Source organism: Hoplias malabaricus, chromosome 8 (assembly GCF_029633855.1).
Source record: "Hoplias malabaricus isolate fHopMal1 chromosome 8, fHopMal1.hap1, whole genome shotgun sequence".
NCBI lineage: Eukaryota > Metazoa > Chordata > Actinopteri > Characiformes > Erythrinidae > Hoplias > Hoplias malabaricus.
The window spans coordinates 37,160,739-37,177,397 of NC_089807.1; the positions used below are offsets into that span (position 1 = coordinate 37,160,739).

The 16,659-nt window shown below is 41.5% G+C and overlaps 1 protein-coding gene across 1 annotated transcript; it reads left to right on the top strand.

The window, feature by feature from the left end:
• Positions 1-9,222: 9,222 nt before the first annotated feature.
• On the top strand, positions 9,223-15,080 carry rtn4rl2a (reticulon 4 receptor-like 2 a). The gene is made up of 3 exons (XM_066679283.1): positions 9,223-9,358; positions 10,429-10,655; positions 11,192-15,080. The coding sequence occupies exons 1-3, from the start codon at positions 9,310-9,312 to the stop codon at positions 12,281-12,283; spliced, it is 1,368 nt and encodes a 455-aa protein (XP_066535380.1). The 5' UTR covers positions 9,223-9,309; the 3' UTR covers positions 12,284-15,080.
• The last annotated feature ends 1,579 nt before the right edge of the window (positions 15,081-16,659 follow it).

Genomic DNA, 16,659 nt, shown 5'->3' on the forward strand with positions numbered 1-16,659 from the left:
TATAATACTGAACAAAAAGTCAAACAAAAATGTGTCAATCACACAACAAATATGAACAGTGCTCAGAAAACAAGAGAGGAACAAGCTTCCAATAACATTAGAAAAAAAAGATCCCATATTTAATACTGGAGTATATTTACAGTAAAAGCTTCATTACTGAAATCTGAAACATTTAAAAAATAATAATAATAATAATTGTTCATTAATTGTAATCATGGTAACATGTACAATTAATCTTGATATTGATTTGCGCTCATATTGTAACGTGCTGTTTTGTGTTCTGTTCTGTTTTTGTTCCTTGTTTGTGCTCCCCTTGACATGTGACTGTTTCTCCCTGTCTTGTGTCTGCTTCCTGCTTGTTCCCTGGTCCTGTGATACCCTTCCCTTGTGTTTCTAGTGTCATGTGTCTTAATTAGTACCCAGGTGTTTCTTGTTGGTGTTGTCTTTATATAGTTCTTGTCAGTGTTTCTTGTTTGTGGGGCATTGTATGTATGTTTGGTGGTTATTCATGGGCCTTAGCCTTGTTCTATGTTTAGCCTTGTTCTATGTTTAATGAGCTGTGTTTAGCCTTGCTTTGTGTTTAACATCCTTGTGTTTTATGTTTAGATTCCTTGTTTAGTGTTTAGCTGTGTTTAGAATTTAGCCCCTTAGTTCTGTATAGTCCTTGTTTAGTGTTTAGCCCTGTTTATAGTTTAGCCCTTGTGTTTAGTGTCCCCCTGTTTAAGTTATTATTATTATTAAAATCTCCTGCACTTACCCCCCTCCCTCACTCCTTGACCACTCCTACACACCCCGTTTTATTACACATATCGCCCAGCACCATCCAAACCTTAGGTTATATAGAACAACATTAGTCAAAATTCTGGTGAAAAAAAAGAAAAGAAAATACGAGCAGAGCCCAAACTGTTTCAATATCTGAAGCACATTTCCAAACCCTAATATCATTTTATCAGTAATAGATATGGGTTTATTAAAAACAATGAATGAGACTCTGTAAAGTAGTGGCAAAATAAAAAGGTCTGTATTTTTCTACATGAAATTTATTTAGAATAATACTTACAACAAAAACAAATGTCTTTGACTTCTTACTGTAGTATATTTTATTAAAGAGGAAATGACATATATATTTGAACGAGTACTGTGTGATAAGTTTCTGGACTAAGGACTGGGACAACATCCCATGTTGCTTGCTTCAACACCTGTCAAGTGTTGAGAGTTAGATGAGAAACTGTATGAGGATGAAACAGAAATTCTCTACTGGACTGAATCCAGGGTCAGTATTTTTCTTCAGCCGTTTCTGTAGTCTACCTCAGCTTGTCAAATACAGACAGAAAAACCTGAGGGTGATGCTCAGCTCTGGCGTAAGCTTTCATTCACCTAGTCTACTCTCATTCACATGGGAAAACGAAGCCAGAAGGCCTGACTGTGCAACAGATCTGGCAGAGAAAGAATCGATGAGATGAGAAGAATGGCAAGACTTTGGCAAGTGTTGAAAAGATTGAGGTTCTGTGTTTCTTCATCCAGATTCACAAAAAGTCTTAAAAGTGCTGATGCATTACAGTTTGGCCCGCCCAGTCATATGACTGCTAATTCATTGATATAATTCAGGCAGAATATGAGAAACCGTATGCTACAGGGTACTAAACGATGGATTTAGGGTCAAATAGTAAAACCGTCTGACACTGATGTTTAGACAAAATGTTACAGTATACAGATTGAAATATACTTGAAAGCATATATTTATTGATGCTGTTGTTCACAAAGTAGAGGAAAGTAGTTTCCATTCTAGAGAAACTTATCCTGTGTCGGAAATGGCTCTATATTAATTAATTAATTCATTCATTCATTCATTAATTCATTCATTATCTATAACCACTTATCCAGTTCAGGGTCGCGGTGGGTCCAGAGCCTACCTGGAATCATTGGGCGCAAGGCGGGAATACACCCTGGAGGGGGCGGCTCTATATTCACTATTTCCTATATTATTCACTATATAATTCACTATTATAGGGAACTGAATTCCAGGTAGTGAATGATTTTGCACACTACATCAAACAACACACTGGATTATGGGTAATCTGATATCTGCTAGTGTACATGGATTGTACACTACTCTTTGCAGTGCATTGTGGGATTGTTTGAGTTCACTGAAAATTGTCCACTATGTTTTCAGACACTACTACAAAATGGCGGAGACTAAAATAGTGCACTATATAGTGAATAGGGCAGAGAGACACAGCATTAGAGTTAGAATTGTTCATATGGTTATGGATTTTAAATGGTAGCCCCCACACAGAAAACTAAGACTCAACGCGGATCCATCGTTTTTTAGTCTTCATTGGAGCAAAGAAATAAAGAGTAGTACGGCTGAATACATAGAGTTCTAGTGAATGTACAGTAGTCTATAAAACCTTGTTAACAGTGTGCTAAATATGGTGTGTTAATTAAAAGGCAGGTGAATAATGAGCAGTATAAAGAAAAACACAGTGTCAAAATGTAATTTTTTTGTGTGAACGTGAGAAATTTTGCCACAAGCAGACAGCTACATGGGAGGTAAATAAGACACCCCCCCCCTTAAGGCTGGATATTCAGGGTGGGTGGAAGAGTCACACATCACCAGCACCAGGTCACACAGGAATTGCAGTTGTTCAGCTTGTAAAGAATCATACTGGTGATTAGTAATTGTACACAATAACATTTGAATGAAATTAGAACAGCATAACCTAAAATGGTGAACCAGAAAGGTAGCACAGACCCCTGAGGTAACAGCACTCTTCTGCTTAACAGTTAACAAAGTGAATGCATGAGAGCAGGGGACAACAGCACAGACCTCTGCTTCGCATTGCCACAAGTGTAAAGAGGTAGTAGGATGGTAGTAAGTCTCTACAAGCCTTTTTTCCTCAGAATGCTCTGAGCTCTTTAAATCCTAATCAACGAATTTTAAACAATTTGGAAATAATCAGTAGAGCTCTCCTTCAGACTAAGTCTCAGTTTAATTTCTTAATTCATTTTTCTGTTGGCTGTGGTGTTATTCCTGAATGAACGTTTCACTCAAAAAAATATGTATTATTCATTTCAGATATGAGATTTCATGTCTGGGTTCCCTCAGCTGGATGTGAGTTGAACTAAGCTGGAAGAAGCTAACTTTGCCACAGCCCCGCATCCTACACATCAAAGCCTCTCGCCCCTCATTTCATTTCATTTTCTCATTCATTTTCCCTTATTCCCACAAACGTTCTCTGTGCATCATGCATACGTATACGAGTGATCAGGAACTCTGGGAATGCAGTATGTTTTTAAAAAATAAAAAATACTCACCGCCCGACTACTGGCAAACATGGACATCGGTATGTGCTGGTCATGAAATTTTAAAAGCTTTTCTTGCTATAACAATGTCTGAAGTTTACTGTTCTGTAGACTCCTTCCCTCAAGCAAAACTGAGGTCTGAGGGTCTGCAGCAAGAACTTTCCCAACTACTTTAGGGAATTGAAATTCCCTTCAGTGTGGTGGCAGGGATTCCTCAGAGGCCAAGTGCAAGAGTGACTTTTTTATTGAAACTGAAAGAAGAGGTTAGATTTCATTTATTGCTCATTCTATTTTATTAATTTCTGGGGAGTCGCTAAATGCTAAGATTGCTTGGCGTATACATTCTAGCCATCTGAAAACTACAGTATTATATTTAACAAATGTTGGATCCAATAATAACAGTAATAATAACCCCTTATGTTTCTAATGTGCTTTTCAAAAGCTCATTTACAAAATTAGTACCAGAATAAAGAACAACAAAAGAGAAACATGGAACAGTGGTGGTGAAAGCAGGCTCCCTCAGCTAGCCTGGCAGACTAGCTGAGGTGATTACAGGAAGCTAGCTAGCTAACAAACTGGGCAGTGAGGTTAAAAACAGGCTCGTTCAGGCAACAAACACAGCAGATAGCAATGGTGAAAGCCAAGAAACCACACTCAGGTATTGAAAGATTCAAAATAAAACAGAAAAGTCTAGACGAAATGTATTTTGCTAAATTCCTGAAGATCTTGGCCACTGGCACTCCACTAGAACAAAATCTGACTTCTGTACTCTGAAGTCTCTCATAAATTCAAAGATTACCAGCGCAAGGCTTACAGTGTCAATGGGTTATTTCTGTTGCCTTCGCTGCACTGCTTTCAATCACCCCACAGTCTGAAATGTCCAAATAGATTTTCTGGATGTTTCTTTTACATATCTGCCACATGTCAGCTCTAATTGATGTTACTGCACTGTTTTGCAGATCTCTGCGCTGACCCGTAACTGACCAAATGAATATAAAGCGTGGCTGTGAAAAATGTTCTAATGTAATAACAAATATGCTCCATTTAGGGAGGCTTTATCCCTCCTACACATTTAAACTCACCGCCCAAAACCATCCACTTCATCTGAAGTTTTATATGCATTTATATTATTACTTTTATTTTATTATTTTTTACTGTATTCATTTCTTTGTGGCTGTGTCACATTGTATCAGTATTGATACATATTCACATATATTACATAGCTTTTTCTTATTAATTTACACATTATTGATGTTTATTGTGTAACAGCATTCATTTAAGGCTCAATTGATTGATTGATTGATTGATTGATGTATTAATAAAGTTGTTAATTATATATTTTTATAAAACAGTTTGTGGGATTTTTTTATTTGCTAATTTATTTATTGTTTTTTTCTAATTAGTCCTGGAAATACATTTGTCTTTAAAAACTTAATGTTTATTTCACTACACATTACACAACACATTTTAAATCTTTATTTTAAATGGAGAAAATGTCCAACATTACATACAAACCTTATCTAATATAGTTTAATAGGGAGTTGTATTATATTATATAGCACTTTTTTAAAGTAAGAGGCCATCTTTAATAGTTTTATATCCAGCCAGAAATGGCTATTATGTAACAGTTATTGATTGATTTGCATGAAATAAGTATTAATATGTATTTAACATAAAATTACACAAATATTTTAATAAACTATACATCACCTTATTCAGTATTTACTGTGTTCACCCTTTGCATTTTACAGCTTCCATTCTTTTTGGGAGAATGCTTTCAGTTTTCAAACCCACAAGCATATTTGTCCAATCCCACAATGTTCAGTCTTAGATGTTGGTTGAATTTTCTGCTACTTTCACTTAAAAGACGTTGAGGTCTGGGCTCTGCTCCATCAGTCCATTGATCACCGAGAACACCAGTGCAATCATTCTTTGTTAGATTTTTGTCTGTTGACTGTCATTAACAGGTTCTTGAAAATGCCCCATCCTTTCAGACCCATAGGAATGATTTGTCTTGTCACAGTGGAACAAAGTGTCTGAAGTGAGAATGGCATTTGTCCTGTTGATCTGATGGTGATCAACTACCAAGTCTTGCATGATTGTTAGGAGTCCCATTCTTTTGACTGGAAGAGAACTGAAGCATGGTCTGTGCATACCTCAGAGTAAAGTACGTCTGCTGTTCGTTGGTTTCTGAAAACTTTGACATGGAGACATTTATTTCTCCAGATTAAAATCATTTAGTCTTTCAAGTATCTTCATTTTTTGGCCTGCCTGTGTGCCTTTTGAAATCCCTGATCGTGCTTTTAACCACCCTGCCTCATTTATTATCACTCACAAGTTCATACACTCGTTACTCCTTCTCATCCTCCGTCTTCATTCACTTTTGATCCATTTGCTCTCTCTCTCTCTCTCTCTCCTTCTCTCCCTCTCTGTCATACCGTCCTCCGTAACCTCACTCGATATGTTTCTATCCCTTTTCTCTTCCTCTCCAACACAGTTCTGGCATCAGCAATGTCAGCCATAGCATGCCTCTGGCCTGGTGATGATACATGCACACACTCATACACATATACACATATACAAAACAACTCCCAGCTGGTTGGTTGGTGTAGGTGGAGCGGGGAAAGCCTGTTTGTCCAGTCATGCAGAGTTGGTGTGGAGGTGGAGAGGGAGAGGGACAGAGAAGGAAAGAGAGAAGGAGAGAGAGAAAGAGAAAGGGAGAGAGAGTGAGAGATGTGGTGTCCAGAACATGAAAGCGAACGGAGGCGGTGTTGAATAACAACATGGACATCCTCAGGCTCTTCATACTCTCCGCCCGTCTGTCTGTCTGTCTCCCTGTCTCTCTCACTCTATGTATTTCTGTCTAATCTCTGAAGGAACTTTAACCATATTTGATCAAGCAAAGCAATTTCTTCTATAACAACCTTTCTCTATAAGGACTGTTTGGTTCAGCATTTAGCGCTAAGGGCTCTACCTAAGGGCTGTAGGTGACCCTAGATGTTCACTTCTAGATTTCCATATAAATGAATAATTTTACGGTAGATTTATGGTAATTAATAAATAATAAGCCTGAAGGATAATGCACTAAAAAGTACTTGCCATTATAATAGACATTTATAATGGAACAAACTCATTGTACATTTGGATATAATATATATATATATATATATTATCTCTGGGTAATAAGGAATACTTTAAATGTCCCTGAACAAGCTGAAAGCTCCAGGCTTCAATTCCCCATCTTGATTATATATTTCTTTCCAGTTTATTGAGTAGTAATGTTAATACACTGAATTATACTGTACTGCATTTTACAATCATTCCCTGTAATTCTATAACATTAAAATCACAGTTAAAGTCAGTAAAACATAGAGGTGGTCATAGTGTAATAGTTGATATATATATATATATAGTACATATTATATTATGGCAAGCCAAACAGGACATATTTAATAAACTGTGATATATATGGAATGAACACATATACAGTACCAGTCAAAATTGTGGACATCTTCTCATTAGTCATTGGTGGGATAGAACTGTTCACTGTATAGAACGGTGTACCAGCCCCTACCTCTGCACAACCATAGGTATGGTCTCAAACACATTAAGAAGTCGAGCAGGTCTACAAATTAAACCTTGATGAGACGAGGCCACAGCTGTTCACTGAAAACAGCGTATCGAAGATCATTCCATATATATTAAAGTTCATTAAATATTTCCTGTTTGGCTTGCCATTATATATATATATATTATAATTATTTTAATTCATCACCTATTAATTTACTCTAGTCTATTTAAAAATAATACACCAAATTACATTTTAGTGAGAATGTGTCTCTGATACAGATGTGCAGTGTGTGATTAAGTATGTAGTTGTATGAGGAGCTATAGCTACAGTATGAATAAAGTTTATAAGTATGTCTGACGGTGCTTATAATAAGAGGTGGAGTCAATAAATTAGTAAATGAGTTCAGGACACTCGTAGGACCACCAAAGACACGTATGATTTGGGTTATGGATGTGCACAACCCACAGCAGTGACACTGATGTGGTAGTGTTGTGTTATGTGTATTGCACTGGTACAAGTGGATATGACACAGCAGTTCTGCTGCCCTGTTAGGATCCAGACAATGGAAGAACATGGTGAAAGGGGACTAACAGAGCAACAAATGGACTGTCTGTAATTGTTGAAATATAAAGTGCTCTTGTGTGGAGCTGGAAGATTGGACAAGGACATGGTCATTATGTTATGGTTGATCGCTGTGAATTATTAATAATGCCATATATATATATATATATAAACCCCACCATAATACACATTTGTCCCAATGTATATCCAAGCAGAATGAATGGAAATTACTTTTTCCAAGTCCCATTCAAAATGTCCCTCTTCCAAACTGTCCCAAATCTCATATTTCCCAGTAACACATGCCATGACAGTTATCCTCTACAGTCCTTTCCTATCCCACATTACCTCACACACCTCTCGTATCTAATGCCTCATAAACCCTGAAACTTCTTGTGAACATGCAACCTTATAAGGTTCCTTATCATGTTTCCTGATCTATGAAATTTGAAATGTGTAAAACTATCTTGACTCAGGTTTCTATTGTGTTATAATCACATCCCATTGTCACCCACTCTATCTGTTGTTTTCTCTCGGTGGGTCCGCAGGAAAGCGCTCCTAAACGCGCGCGAGCTAAAAAACCGGAGCCGCGCGCACGCTCCTGCTGCCTCGTGCTCCGTTCATCTCCTCCTCGCCGTGTAGTCATTACCGGGCGCCGTGCCTGCTCCCCCTCCTCACTCAATAAACTGCCCCCCACCGGCCCCTCCCAGCTCCGTTCATCTCTCCCGTGCGTCTCCGTCTTCGTCACCAATCCAAGCGCGCGGCGCCACTTCCCTCTGGCCTTATCTTAGTTTAACCCATCCCACTGGCCACGCCCCCTTTCCCTCACCGCTACACACACCAGCTTCAGAGAACATACTGGATGATACAGCCATGTTATTACTGAAAAGTCCAGTCACAAATAAAAGATTTGTGTATTTTCTAAGTGAACAAATACGCAGTAAAGTTCCCTGTGACGGTTTTAATTATTTGGTTTCCAATATGTAAATTCAGCAACTACATAGAACACGTGTGTTAAATGTGTAGAATGTTTCATTCATTTCTCGTCTGTAACTGCTCCATTGAGGGTTATGGTGGGTCACCAGCCTACTGGGAACCAATGGTTTCAAGGAAATACAACCTCCAGGTCAGGGTGCCAGTCCCCACTCACACCTGTGGATAACTTCACACAGCAGCCCACCTACTGCCATGTTTATTTAGACTGTGAGGAAAACGGACCTACTGGAGGAATCTCAGATGGGGCAAGCACACCAAACCCTTCAGAGTCTCTTCATAACCCTGGAGCTGTGAGGCAGGGACACCACCTGTAGCGCCTTATTTCATTTTGCTCCCTGTACCGAATGTCTAAGCTACTAGTTTTCCCAAGAAATTCAACAAAGCAAGTTGCCCAAACTTTTGCACATCATATAACTCTCAACCCTAATAAGCCTCAGACGTGAAGGGATTCCGAGCCTCCCAGTGTGGCCCATTTTCAGCTGCCCACTGTAGATATGCCTTCAAAATGGGCAGAAGGAAACACAGTGTGACTGCATAGGCTCATCCACTTCCCTCTAGCCTTTTCTTTGGCTAAAACCATCCCAGTGTCCACGCCCCTTCTCCCAAATCCTGCGCACGTGCTCCGCCCTCTCTCCATTGCCCCGCCTCCTTCCGTTTGACGCCCTCGCGCGAGCCCGTGACCCGGCTGATGACGTAGGAGATTCCGTGGTGCCCACTGCCGTAGGCGCGCGCCTCGCCGCGGGTATAAACAGGCGCCCGGCACGAGCAACCGGCACACACTCACTCACTCACTCTCAGATCCAGCTCGAGAACCAGAGCATCAGCGGAGATAGCAGGAAACAACTCGCCTCCTAACTCGCTCTCGGCTTTGGTTCGGCATGGACACGTCTTCGGTTACGCGGAGCTCCTTTACGCACAGCTTCAAGAGTGAGTACCTGCCTTTGTGCATCTTTTCCATGGGACTTCCAGTGTCCTTTCTCTGAAAACTATAAGACAAGCCAGTGTCTGCTTAATGTAGTCACTGCAGCTCAGTCTAAAGCTTGCTGGAGAACTTAAAAACGCACCAAGTGTTTGAGTCTTGAGCTGATGGTGCTTTAGTAGTCATTTGCTTTGTACTTAACTTTAAAATGAAACATTTCTTGTGGATGGCTAAGTTGGTGGAAGTTGAATCTTTCCCTTTTTAAATTCAAAGGTCTGGTTCTTCTTGTTGACTTTGAGGTAGAAGTCTTTCACTTAGTCTTTACCATACTTCATTGATGCCTTAGTCTTTACAGTTTAAATAGTGTTTAATGGCAATGTCTACGCTAAAGTAAGTGCACATGTATTCAAGCTGTGTAAATGTAGCCTCAGAGGAAAACACTTGTCTTCCCTGAAGATACACTACATTAGGATTCCAACAGAAATGTGAATATTTTTTAATTTTATAGAAAACTTAAATAAAACCTTCAGTTGAAAGAAGTAAAAGATTATAACTTAAAAATACAAAATTATAATAGACTATTATACTGTAATGTTCCCTACTCAAAGGCACTTAAACATACCACCAAGTGCACCACCACAATAGTGTGATTTTTCTGAGTGTAACAGCATTTGTCTTGTTTATTTTAGAAGAAATACACAACTGAAATTGTAATACAAAATATCTCTTGAAGTGCCTTCTCTTAAACTGTTTGGGAACTGAACTGAAGCCGTTCTAAAGAGAATATTTGATGGTGATTTGTAAATGTTGTCACAGTGTGTAAATCAGTGTAAAGTCAGGGCAATGTGGCAGATAATATACTCTTGGCTCTTGCTGTGGAAAAGCTATTTATAAATGCTAACGTGATGCAGCTTGTCTAATGTGACTACACTGAATTGATAATCATTAATGAGAATGAAATGAGCACTGCCTGGTGATTGCTATTTTAGCCTTAGCTGCGCTACCTTGTAATTGCTGTGCTGAGAGATTCTGTAGCAGATTCAGAGATTCAATGTTTGCTCTGTGTTTGCTCTGGCAGGTGCTCTGACACTCTGGCTGATTATGTGGCTGCTGGTGGTGAAGCCGTCGCCTGTGCAGGCCTGTCCTCATCTGTGCGTGTGCTACCCGTCTCCAATGACTGTGAGCTGCCAGGCGCAGAACTTCAGCTCCGTGCCCACCGGCGTGCCCTATGATTCCCAACGCGTCTTTCTGCAGAACAACCGCATCACCGAACTGAGAGTGGGATCTTTTGGCTTTGGGACTCAGGTACGTTTATGTGTATTTGTGACACACACACACACACAGATAGAGACATAGACACAGAGAGATGGAAAAGATGTTTAAATGTGGTTTAATAAGCAACATATTGAATATAGAGTCATATGCAATAATTTGAAATCTAATTACATTTTGTTGAGAGAAAATTATTTAATGCCTCCCTTAAAGGGGAACAGATTTGCATATTCCATTACATATTAATTTCTGATTTTAGTGCATAATCTGTGCTTATATACTATATAATATAATTAAACTATGCCCAGATGTTTGCAAATGACACATTTCACTGAGTACATCTGTTGGTCTGTATCTGGATCTAATTCTCACCTTCTCTTTTGTCATCGCCTCCTCTTTTTCTCACATTTTCTACTTTACATACCACCAAACTCCCTTTTCTCACCTCACCCTCCTCATTTTCCTTCTTTCCCTCTTGCCTTCTTTTATTTCTTTATTCTTTTAACCCTCTGCTGCCCTACTTCTCCTCTCCTCCATTCCCTTCTTCATTCCACTATTCAAAAATCCAGGTCCTGTGGCTGTTTTCGAACAACATCACCTGGATTGAGGCTGGTGCCTTCAGTGAGCTGCGTGACCTGGAGGAGCTGGACCTGGGTGACAACCCTCACCTGCGTCGCCTGGAGGGCGGAGCTTTCCGCGGCCTTGAGAAGCTGCAGAGTCTGCACATGCACCGCTGCCGCCTGGCCGCCCTCCCCCACGACATCTTCCACAAGCTCTACAGCCTGCAGTTCCTCTACCTGCAGGAGAACCAGCTCCACTTCCTCCAGGACGACCTGTTCGCAGATCTCATCAACCTCAGCCAGCTCTTCCTGCACGGCAACCGCATCCGCACGCTCTCCGAGAACGTGTTCCGTGGCCTGGTCAACCTGGACCGCCTGCTCGTGCACGACAACCGCATCAGACAGGTCAACCGCCGCGCCTTCCGCGACCTGGGCCGTCTCACCATGCTCTTCCTCTTCAACAACTCTCTGGCTGAGCTGCCCGGTCAGGCCATGCGCGATGTGGAGTCCATCCAGTTCCTGCGCCTTAACAACAACCCCTGGTCCTGTGGCTGTGAGGCTCGTCCTCTCTGGGAGTTCTTCAGGGCCAACCGTGTCTCCAGCTCTGAGCTGCTGTGTGCTTCTCCTGCTCCCAGACGCGGCCTGGATCTGCGCTTCCTCCGTGAGATGGACTTCGCCCTCTGCCCCCTGCCTGACCCCGGCTCCCTGGCCGGAACTACCACCACCACCTTCAGCACCAAGACCCGCTGGTGGTTCTCCAAGCACAAGCCTGTCAGCTCCACCAAGGGCATCTTCGAGAAGAGCTCTGAAACGGTGAAGGCCCATCCCTACTCTGGCAAACCCTCTATCACGTCCACGTCTACGAAATACGAGCTGGGTGAAGAAGAGGCGCTGCTCCCCAAGCTGGACCCAGAAGAGTACTGGGCCAACTACGGCAACGAGGACGCAGGCATCACTTCCCTACGCTGCTTCGAGCTGGAGTGCCCTCCTGACATTGACACCCTTCCACCCTTCTCTTCTTCCTCTCACTCCTATCCCTCCAGTCTGTTGCTGCTCACCATGTCCATTCTGACTGTCTGTGTCCATCTCCTCTTCGGCTGAACATTCATGTTTTGTGAGGGAACTTAGTCCCTCCTTTCTTTTTTTCCCCTCTATGGAGGAGAGAAAAAAACCCCAGTTTACTTAACCTAACTCTCACATACCTGATTCCTGTTTGACTTCCGCCTTACCTGTATCTCTGTTCTGTTCAGTTTGAGCCTCTAGCACCTCCACGCAGCTAGAGGGCACTACACTGATCTAGGATACAGTAGGGGAAGCAGGGAATAAAGGGCAGGTTACTGCAGTGCAGGCCATTATCACAATGGAAGGGAATGATAGCTAATACCAGAGGGCTTGGTTAGTCAACAGGTACACTGTCCTCCTTCCTTGTGGAAACGTTTACTTAAATCATGTATTATACAGTCCGTATGGACTGCGGATATATGGTTCCATCTTAGGTTTATGTACAACATTTGTATACTTTTGCCTTTTTGGCTATTACTAGTGCTACTTTGGCTAATGTAACCGCTGCTTGTGTTGGTCCCATGACTAGAACTGTCTTTATAATTGCAGCTAATAATACTGTTACTCAAAGTGCTGCAATCAGCACTGTTCATAGTAAACTTGTTAGATAGACATGACCTCTAACACTATAATCTCACCGGCCATAACAGTTCTTCAGAGTATCAATGGATAGTCTGTCCAACATTATCCGTTATATAGCACATATCAAATAGGATCAAGTGGTTCAGGGCAACAGACAGATGGAATGTGAAAGCAGAGAGCAAAACTGTGACGAGTGACAGAGAAATAGACAAAGAGGAGGATGAAAGTGGTGTCTGAAAGGGAGAGAGAGAGAGAGCGAGATGAGAAAAGGGTGAGAGAACATGACAGAGAGTGAGAGAGAGAGGGAGAACGCGAAGGAGGCCAAGAGAAGATGCAGACGAGAGAAATAAGACAGCAATCGTGAGACATGTCTTTGTGTTCTCATGCTCATCGATCAGCAATGACATCATCACTCACCTCTTGTAAATACACCATGATATCACCAAGAGGAGAGCTGTACATAGAGTGAATTCTGTGTGTTCTGAGTGACGTTCCTGTGAGTGATATCTTTTGTGTTGTGAGTGAATGGCAAGGTTAAACAACCAGTCTGAGTGCGTCAATGAACTTGCTTTTTTTTTTTTTTTCTTTTTAGACTTTGTCATGGTCATGCTTCACTTCTGTCACCGTTTAGAAATAGACTTTCAAACAAGAATTTTGTTTTTGCTTTCTGGTTTTTCAAATATAAACACATTTGATTACCAACTTGCTCACTGTGAGACTCTCTTTTCAAGCTCTTTAATGTCTTAGAGCTTCAAAACCCAACTCAAATGAACTCAATTGTACATCAACTTTACCTGGGAGCATCAAACCAAGACAACAACCTTAGTGCTCCTCTGAAGAGGGGACCACCCACTTAACCCAGAAACTGAGCCCTCCAATCAATGGCCGACAAATCTGAACTTGGAGCAGTTCACAAGACAAGGCAATAAGGGAAAGCAGATGAAAATACTACAGAAAGTGGCAATAGAGTTTTGACTTAGACCGACAGTCTGAGACCCAACTCACCCTTTCCAGCAAGGTTGGATAGCAATGGACACCAAAACTCATGGACTGACAGAGGGACTGTGTAACTGTATTGACATTAGTAGGACGACAGATGACTAATAAACTGACTAATTAACTGACCTATAACACATGGAATGAGAAGGGACACTGTTATGACTAACAGGCCAAACAGTGCTGAAGAGTGCTGATTGGTGGAACAATATGCTGTGCAGATCTGGGACTGGCGAACCATCTTAACAGTGCTCTTGTAGGGGTGATGGTGAATATGCTGACAGTATTTCTTCTCCTTCCACTCCCGTTTTCTTTTTTTTCTTGGGAACAGATTTACATCTTATCTCCTCTCCCTATTCGGCTTTGCTGATTACTCTCTATTCCTCACACACTCTCCTACTCCCTGCTCTCTGCGTGAAAAGGAGTTATCAGACATTAGAGTGTGATAAAGAGAGAGAAGACAAGAAAACACAGGGTTTGAGGGGGTTGCTAGTAGTAGAGAAGTGGAGTAGTGCAGAAATGGAACAGTAAAGGTGGGAAGGGCAAGGACGGAGAGAGAGAGAGAGTGGGAGCAGAAGGCAGGGGCGGATGGGTGGATGTGGGTGGCAGAGAGAAAGATAGAGGATTCAGAGATTACAGAAAGAAACGCTCAAGGGAGGACAGAAAGAGATGGATTCCAATGAGAAAAGTCCATTTCCTGTGGCCTTTCATGCTGAGAGTGAAAAGCTGAGGGAGGTGAGCAAAGGAAAAAAGATTGAGCGTGAGGGAAGAGAGATTTTGTTTTCTTAATTTCTGACACGAAAGCCTCAAACTGATGTTTCCAATACAGCTGGATTATTGTACTTTAAGTTCATTTATTTAAACTTTCATTTGAGCAATAGTCTCTTGTATCTGCACCTGGGAAGCCAATGTTTTCTTCTTTTGTTGCAGGATGTATAAGTGTTGCCATGACAAAGTTAGTCCCATTGTATGCTTTAAGGTCTCTGTGTGTGTGTGTGTGTGTGTGTGTGTGTCTGAATCAAGAGGCAGCCAAAAAGGGTAAGGTCAAACTGCAAAAAGGTGCTCTCGAGTGACCATATTTGTGAGGTTGCTCACAGATGACCAAAGCTTAGTTATACCTTTATACCCAATGTGTATGTTGCAGTATGTTGTATGCCTGTGTATGTGTGTGTGTGTGTGGGTGTGTCTTTGTGAGAACCAATGAATGCTAACGTATGAGGAATGAGATGTCAAACACCCTGTCATTTCAGAAAAAGAAATAAATGGATATTATTGGTTTTCAATAACTTTTAGTGTGGGAGTCTCTTTTCTCAATCTGGACACCATCCAGCACCCAAAGGCACTTGAGTGAATTTCTGTCTCTTTGTGTTTCACACAATCACTCCAACACTGATCTGAAGCGAGGTAGTCGATGTTTTTGATACCTTCACAGGGACTACAAAGATGCTCATAGTGTCAGAAACAACAAAAACTTGCTCTCTTTCTCTCACTCTCTCTATCTCTGTAAGTTACACCAGATGGCACTCCCTGAAAGAGCAGCTAAATGACAAGGCCAAGTTTCAATCTCCCACCATGTGCCAAGCTGAGCTGTCTTTCACACACACACACATATACACACACACACAAAGACGTCAGAAGTTCTCAAGGGAGGCTCAAGTTGCCTTTCTCTATATCCCTCAGTCAACACTGCGCAAATGCAGACGATTTGCAGACATTTTGACAAGCTGTGTGCAGCCATTCTGCACCGGTGCTTAACGTTCAAGCAGCTCATCTAGAGAATACAGCCTCCTGCAATGGCTCTCTTTTTTGACAGCTGTCTGATGTGTACCTAAAAAGTGATCAAAAATAATTCAAGGATATCACAACAAAGCTAGACATCTTTCCATGGTGGTCCATAAGAGACCATCCTGCCCTTCTACTATTAACCAATCTGCTTAATCTACATATTCTACTCATGGTATGAATAATGTATATGTGTGTGCTTATTCCTAGACTCGCTTTGAAAAATGCATGACATCAGCTAGCACTCGCCGGATTGGCTACTGTATAAGTGCGCAAAACAGTGCCCCCTCACTAGCCCACTCACCATCTGTAGGCCTGTTGGCTGATAGCCATGCCACTCAACAGTGAGACACAATGGCTTGGCTGGCAGAGAAGGAGGGGCCAGGACCCTGCCATCATCACCACAAGCTGATGGATGATGAATATTAATCAAGGGTGAGTCACTGGCTGAATGAATGAATGGAGTGAGGAGGGGAGAAAGTGAGAAAAGGGGAGGGAGAGAGGGGTGATGATGATCTTATTTTGGGCGCGGAAGTTTGAGCTCGTCAATGTGAGCTGTTTGAAAGATGTGGAGCTTCGCCCCCATGTGAAACATACGCGCATGGGTTGCGTTGTTGTTTCCACACAATAAGATCAGCAGGACTTCACAGATATGTGTGTCACTGCAGTTAATGAGCTCACATAGTGTGTATGTTGGCTTTATATGGGGCTGATAAGTTCACTTGTACTGATAACTACAACTTTTACAGTACAGCGCATTGGGGGTTGGTGTGGGTGGGTGGTGGTCCAACCCTCCTCCAAAATTACATAGTGTAATTTTGGACCCTGCACCCCCCAAAACAATTACATAGTGTAATTTTTTGCAGTGCTGAGCTCAGAGTAGTAGCATAACAGAAGTAGCATATTAGCATAATAACCTATTCTCCCTTTTTAAGCTGTAATATTAAGGCAAAAATATTACATAGTGTAAAGGAATACTAGGTAAGGTTTGACTATTTTGCTTCTGGGGCTCCCTCTAGTGTAATTTAATTTTAAAACTGTTTACTGAAATAAAT

Bases quoted from the DNA above. Each gene is read 5' to 3' on its own strand.
- rtn4rl2a (XM_066679283.1), top strand. From the start codon at position 9,310: ATGGACACGTCTTCGGTTACGCGGAGCTCCTTTACGCACAGCTTCAAG. The intron at 9,359-10,428 runs GTGAGTACCTGC...TTGCTCTGGCAG, and splicing joins CTTTACGCACAGCTTCAAGA to GTGCTCTGACACTCTGGCTG. The intron at 10,656-11,191 runs GTACGTTTATGT...TCAAAAATCCAG, and splicing joins CTTTTGGCTTTGGGACTCAG to GTCCTGTGGCTGTTTTCGAA.